Raw genomic sequence first — 7,612 nt, 5'->3', positions numbered from 1 at the left:
GGAAGCATAAAAGTAACCGGAACAAAATCTGAGTTAACGGGGAAAAAAAAAAAAAAAAGGTGCACAATTAAGGACACTATATCTGATAAGGCTATTGACACATATAGATTAAAAAACATAAAAAATTTTAAACAAATCTGCCTTTTCAGCTTTCCAGTCTGGCATTATCCACCTTCATTACAACTCATGTTGCTTTTAACTTATTTAAATTCTAGGTTTTATTTAAACAAACAATTGCAAAATATTGCATGCTGCGAACTTCAGGTTAAGAGATTTTAATTTACATGAATTACTTTTCTGCTCCTGTTCATACGCTGTGAAATGAGCATACAATTCCAGCCTAACTTTATCAAACATTCTCAATTTACTAGGTCTGCATTGTGCTAACCACCTTATCATGCTGCATCTCTGTGCAGGCAAAAACATGAACGTTGATGTTGCTTCCTCTTTGGATGTGCTAATTTTTATTTCCATGTAACTCCCAGGACTCATTCTTATTTGCTTCCATGATCAGTATTACCATGCTTATGGAAATCTAAAGAAAAACATTTCTTGCTTTTTGCTATCAGATTATCTTCACTTCCACCCATACGGAACTGCTTCTTTCTTAGACAGATGAACAGTGCTTTCATTTTACTTTTCCAAGATGTAGATCAGTTCAACATACCCCCACCTCTGTTTCACTCCAATCGTTTCGTACCTCCAAAACAACTTTGCTCTCCTTATTCCTAAGCTATTACTGATTTGGATTTGTTTGATCGTTTGTTTTTTGCTTGCTGCTTTGGCTTTTGTTTTGTTTTTAAAATAATATTTTGTAGCAGTCATTACATTACTTGTTCTCCAACTTCCCCAAAATTTCTCCTCAAAAACTTTTGTTCATTCCATTCTGTCTAGAGTCTTCCTGCAAAAGTTTATTTTAGTTTTTCATCCAGTATAAGATTTTTTTCACTTTTGAATTAAAGAAACTCCAACCCTGTCTTATAGTAAGTACCTTAATGCCACAATCTTCCAACTTCAAAATAATATAGAAAAACAAGCCAAAACAAAACACGAAACCCAACAAACCCCTCCCACCCTCACCACAAAAAGCCTAGTTACAAATCTGTTTCTGTGCCCTTACATTTAAAAGTAATAATTTCATTATCACTTTATCCAATGTTGCTTCAGCTAATGCTGCACTGTTAAGTTCAGTCTTCTTTAAGGACTTTACTACTTACAAAACTAAGTCTAAATACAACGTCTGTGGACACAAACTGAATTTGTGTTCCTCCCTGAACACTGCTGAACACTAGCAAGTACACAGTAGAGGAATTGGGCCTTAGCACTGGGGTAATATTACAGGGAAACATAAAAGTTCAATCTTTTATTACTATTTCATCTCTAATTTCAAAAAGTGGTCTCCCCTCTGTTCTTCTCAAGCTGTAAAATACCAGCCACTATGCTTCAAAGCAAGGTTTGTGAAAAGCTTTGAAAATACCCTATCTCCTATAAAATATTCTCTCCTACTGTCTTTATCACTTGCCCTATTCTTGTGTTTCCTTACGCTCTAATGGCAGATTTGAGTAGAAAGACAGAGAGAACGTTGTTAGGTTTGCAGAATGCAGCAAGCAATTTTAGAAAAAAAAGCACACTTTAATTGACAGGGATAGAGCTTTTCAAGATAGTCACTTTAATGTTCTAACACTTCAGAGGTCCAATGTTTTATGCACATAAAAGCTAGCTCAACTCCAGGTTACTGACTACACAGGAAAAAAGATTAATGCAGATTATGAGAGCCACCTACCCAAGTAAATATATTTCCCATTTTCATCCTTTTCTGCAAGAGGACTTCCTTCTTTCTCAAGTTCTTTCCTATATCGTTTGATGTTCTTTACCATCAAATCTTTTCTGGTCAGTTCATAGTGGTTTGGGAAATGATTGACAATTTGGTCATCAGAGAGGCGGTAACCAGTTTCCACACTGAAAACATTTCTGATTGTTTGTACGCTCATCCTGAAAGCAAAGGCAGACACCAGAGGATTTTTCCCACGAAATACAACTCAGGAAGACAAAGTTAAAATTCTTTGGTTTTGTTGACTTCATCTTTTCTCTCTCTCAATTATCTTCAATGTGTAATACTTTACTGCAAAAACAATCCAACATACCCTGAACTTCTATGAGCAAAACCAATGAAATCCTGATGGAGTTTCATTGATCCCTCTACTACTACTGAAATTGGCACAGAGAGTAAGGAAAGGAAGATGACAGCTTGGCCCTACTGGAGTCTGACTTATTGCTAGTCAAGTCAACCCCCAGCAGAGCCTAGAAGTGACTGATGCACACCCAAATGCTACAGACGCATCTTTCCAAATCTGTTACTTCACTCTCTGGAAACTCAACTTTCCTCTTAACAAAAGCCACAGAACCAACCCCCTACTGTCTACCTTCCTGTTCAGATTGTAAAGGACTTCAAGCATACGAATTGAAAACATTGATTGAGATATCTTGCTAAAAACACCTGTAAATGCCAGATGGGGGGGGCTACAGCGACAAATTCATCCTAAAAGGTATCTATTTCATTTTTCACAGAAGAATAGGGCCATAGGTACAAAGAATTTTCTGTCTCAGATTGGAAACTGATGGCACTCAGGGCATATTCTTAAATCTGCTATGTTATCACTTCAGGAAGAAAAAAATACCCAAAATCAAACCAAAAGAACTAGTCACAAAATGACAAGTGCCTTGTTCCCCCACTCCCCCCTCCTCCAACTGCATTCCAAAAAGCTCGAACAGATTACTAGATTCCTACCCATTTAAACAAGTGGTTTGCAAAGGGTACATTTGGCAGCACAAACCACCATTCTGTCATATCTGAAAGGGACAATATAAATTGCATAGTTTACTCAGAGTATTGTTTCTGCCAATTAATAGATTACTGCATTCTAGGACAGCATTTCACGGTCTTATACGAGACAGAAATTTTGTCAAAAAATTTTGGGAAAACATACAGTCAAAGATTCCTCTCAGGCTACAAATCCCCTCCAAAATCAAAGGGAAAAGCCTGCTCAGTGCAGAAAAAAAACCCCACCAACAGTTAAACAAACAAAACAAACCAAATAAAATTGGGTATTACATTTCAAAACAAAACAAAAGTGCACAGGCTTTCCCCTGGGCTTTTTACATTGGTATTCCAAGAAGTGTTCAATACCTTACTAGGTCACTGACTTTCCACTCCCTGACAAAACCTTTGGCAAACTGCAAGGATATACGAGATCAGCAGCATGGGAATGGATCCACACAGATGGGACCTTCTGCCCTGAGGAACGCCAATGACTTTTGCAGACTTACACAGATACAAAAATCTACCAACACAAATCTGAACAGAAGACTACCAATAGCTTAAGAACTTACATAAGCAACGAAACAGTGTTACATCTTCGGGAGCACGATAATTTCTGCAATTTAAATTTTTTAATATGCATGTTGTTATATTATTAACAGTATTAACATAAGACATTTAAATGCCTCACAAATTTGGAAATAGGTATTTTTAATGTACTTACCAATAAAAATTCCAGTCTTCATTTTCTGCCACCTGAACCCAGCCTCGTTTTTCAAAGTTGTTTATTAGAACAGATTTTTCTATGTCAGTTACCCACTTTACTTTTCCTGCCATTATCCTAATGTACAGTCAACCTGTTAGTAAAGAAAAGTTTAAAAATGTGAAGTTGAAAACAGAGAAAACAAGCCAGGAAAAGTCAAAGCAGGAGAACAGTGGCATCTAAAATGTACTTTAAAATAAAATAGGAGTAGTAAATTAACTTTAAAATTAAGAAAAATAACATTTTAGGTTCAGCCTGAAACCCTGCATTTGTCAACAGCTGCAGACAAGGACCTTTCACACTCCCCAGCCAACCCAGCTTTTAATGAATGGGCGCACAACTCATGTCTCCCCTTAAATACACTCATGACAGAAATCGCTATTGTACATTTATTGGGTAATATGTACAGAAACAAAAAGCAAGGACATTTTACTATTTCTAACCAAGACTTACACGCCTATACTTTTTATTTGCTTTGTTTTGAAGCAGGAGAGTTCATATGGATCACTTACTGACTGGAGGGGGAAAAAAAACTGATTCCATGAGAAATCCCTTACATGCTCTGTCAAGAATCATGATTTCCTATAGCACAAGGAAGGGAATGAAAATAACGCTATAACTTTGTATTGTCTTCTTGTATTTCCTGCAGCCGTGATTTTGCCTTCTGCTCCAGCTGCTGATATCATGAAACCCTTGACAGCAGGATTTCCCCACACCTAAGGCTGTTCAATCGTCTTTGTAAGCTGCATTTCAATTCATGACACCTAGGTGTCACTTTCTCCATTAGGTCTCTCCGTTGTCTGGATCAGTCTTTTCTGTTAGGATCACAGGATCATTCCAGCTGGAATGGACTTCAGGAAGTCTCTTGTCCAGCCTCCAGCTCAACACAGGGCTAGCTATGACATCAGATCAGGTTGCTCTGAGCCTTATCCAGCCACGTATTGAAAACCTCCAAAGATGGGGATGGCACAGCTTCTCTGGGCATCCTGTCTCACTGCCTGATTGGCCTCATGGGGAAAACTGTTTTTTCTATATAGTCTGAGCCTCTCTTCTTTCAGCTTATGGCTCTTGTCTCTCATCTTCCCACTCTTTACCACACCAAAGAGCCTGGGTCTGTCTTTTTGATAACCTCCCCACAGGTACAGGCAGGCTGCTGATCAAGTGACCCCAGAGCCACCTGTTCTCCACAGTGAAGAAACACAGCTTTCCCAGCTTCTCCTCACCAGACAAGTGCTTCAGTCCCCTGACCGTGCTGGTAAGCCCCTACTCAACTCACTCCAGTTTACTGACGTCTGTCTTGTTCTGGGGGACCTCGAGTTACTTTTGTCAATCCTCTGGTATATTGTGTTACATCCTTTCCCTGTTTCTTTAAGACAGCCAAGCCTAGCACGGTGGGAAAGCACAACATATGCACTCAAGAGAGCGAAGACATGTCCAGCACCCAAAACTGCTACCTCTCTGGGGGGCAGCCAGGAGCTTTCTGGCAGCAGCAGGGACTCATCTGCTCACATTCCCCCTCATAAGGGCTATTTGGCCAGGTCTCCTTCACATGGTGTCTCATATCGCACATTAATGTAACACCAATGAAGATGGGGCAAAGAAACATGTACTGCAGCATGCTGTCCTTGACGCATACACGGCCTAGAGCCAGAAGTCTACAATCCAGCTATATATTGTGTTTTATACAAGTAAAAACTTATTTACCCTGTCTCTAAGCAAGTGGTGAAGCCCAGCCTTCCAACACCTAGGGCTGATTAATACGCAACCATTAAGCGAGTGAACAAAACATAATTAATGAACAAATGATAATAACTGATAAAGGGCAGACAACTCTCAAAAGTGGTTTCAGTGTTGCTGCTTAGCCCTTCTGCAGTTTGTTCCACAAATTATTTTTATAACTAACTCATTGTTAGATCTCAGCGGTATTAACTGCAGAGAAGTGCTGATTCAGAAGAAAACCTCTTCGATTCAAAAGCACATTCTTTGTCACACGCCCCTCCTCAGAACAAAAACCACCATGCAAAGGAGTAGGAGAGAGTGACATTACATACACGTGTCTAACTCATTAATCGCAGCATCTATGATTCTGTGTATGCTCCTTCTACAAATAATTTTTCATTGAAAAGTCAATTTAAATTTCACATCACCTTTACTAATGTAGTAGTGTAAGTAGTGCAAGTATATAATTAATGTAGTTAATACCATTTCTGCAACTAAGAAATTGGAATGGATCTTCAGTTTCCAGGATATGCCAGCAAGCTAACACCCCTGCAGTTTCTCTCTTCCTGGGAGGCATAGCCCATTATACAGTGTTCCCACCTTTTCCTTCCTAGACTATTTGAACTGCCAAATTCCATGAGGCAGAAATGTTTACGATTAGACTCTGATTTTAAAGAGTTTTAGACATGCTTATTTTTACTCATGTTGGTAAAACAAGTTGAAGTAAAAACAAGCTTAAACAGAGAGAGAGAGAGAAAGGATCATATGAAGGGGCTCAGAGTCTGTCTTCCAGCGTGTGCTTATATAACACCTACTTCTACAAGGTCACGATCTTTCTCTGAGCCTACCAGATACTACCAAAACAAAAATAAATGAAACAAAGGGATTCATTTATTTGCACTGAAGTATGTATGATTCACAACCAGTGACTCACTAGTACCACACACCATCTTGTTGTGGTTTTAAAAGTTCAGGAATTAGTCAGCTTAGAATAGAATTTTCCCTTCAAAAGGAAATGCATTAAATGCTACAACAGCATTAACTAAACACAACGTAAAATTTTCAAAAGGCCTTAAAACATATCCTCCACATCTCCAAGCTACTCCATGAGGCTTACCAACATCAACACTATATCTGTTTCTCTGTCACCCAACTCCTCGATCTTGTCTCTACTTCCAAAGCGTGTCTCACCCCAGCATCCTCAGTACACAAGCTACAACTACCCTCAGGGCTTGTTCTTCCAAAAAACACTGCAGCAGAAAAATGTAGCTGCCTGTGCCTGTCTTTACAGAAGTGCATAGCTGCAGTCTGGCAAAGATTAAGAGACTGGGTGCATCGCCACAAGCAGGGCTACTTTGCCACCACTTCTAGTGCTGCAACCTCATTTCTAACCTGGGACACAACAGCTGCCGCAGCATCCTTTCTGCAGGATGTTTTTATGTAAAGATTTCTACACAAGCTACACACACTATGGCAAAGAATCCTGGAAGACTGCATGCACTGATCCAGTGAGAAGATTCTGTGGTAACAGATGGGACTGCTCCACAACTCATTACGTTACCTGACTCCCAGGGACGGCACTGTTTGATTTCAGAAGCTAGAGACAATTCCACAGAAGACTCACCTACAGGAATGTGAGTTTAAAGTAAACCAAAGCTAGAAATTGAGGATAACTTCTACTACAAATGGAAAGAAAAACTGGAAAAGTGCCATTCTTTTCCCATTCTGGGAACTTTAGGCCTTATAGATCCATACTGCTACAACAGGATTAAGAGGATAGCAATACAACAGGAGACTGAAAATTAGTCCTTGGTTTACGTGGACAATTTGATCATCTCAAATGATGTTTAACTGGGCTGTAAATAAAATTTTTTGATTTCATGTGAATTGATCACTGAAACCCACAAACAAGAAGTCATAAAAATAACTTATATTGCTTAACTTTGTTATTTTCAATAATGTAATTTTAATGCAAGATAATTTGCTAAAGGAATCCTCCAATATGCAGTTATGTATTCTAGATAACCTCATGAGATCTCACAAGATAACTATGCATTCAAAATTCTGTTCAGCTGAGATCCTTAACTTCCATAAATAAGTGTCAAAGAAGAGCTGCAGCCCCAGCCTGCATAGAGTAGGGTAACAGTAGAGTAAGTTAAAACCTTCTCAGAGCAGTACGCATCCTACTTGGGAGTATATAATACAGGCACAGCGGGTGTGACACTTCCCCAAAACACTGCCTTTACCGCCCTGCCTGGTCCCGTGGGCCACAAGTAAACATAAGCAGGTCTGGCAGCCTAATCCAAGGCAAG

The 7,612-nt window shown here is 39.2% G+C and overlaps 1 protein-coding gene across 1 annotated transcript in view; it reads right to left on the bottom strand.

Annotated features, from left to right (window-relative positions):
• The window catches only part of LOC104279320 (probable tubulin polyglutamylase TTLL1), a 13,459-nt gene extending 9,804 nt beyond the window's left edge, over positions 1-3,655 (bottom strand). Inside the window, 3 exon segments of the mRNA XM_009876556.1 lie at positions 1-28; positions 1,784-1,992; positions 3,543-3,655. The exon segment at positions 1-28 is cut by the window's left edge and continues 1 nt beyond it. Of these exon segments, the coding sequence (XP_009874858.1) occupies positions 1-28; positions 1,784-1,992; positions 3,543-3,655 (350 nt within the window).
• Positions 3,656-7,612: the final 3,957 nt, after the last annotated feature.

This window comes from Apaloderma vittatum, unplaced genomic scaffold (genome assembly GCF_000703405.1).
Source record: "Apaloderma vittatum isolate BGI_N311 unplaced genomic scaffold, ASM70340v1 scaffold41699, whole genome shotgun sequence".
NCBI classification, from domain to species: domain Eukaryota; kingdom Metazoa; phylum Chordata; class Aves; order Trogoniformes; family Trogonidae; genus Apaloderma; species Apaloderma vittatum.
The sequence above is the reverse complement of the archived record's forward strand: the minus strand, read 5'-3'. Positions and strand labels throughout refer to the sequence as shown.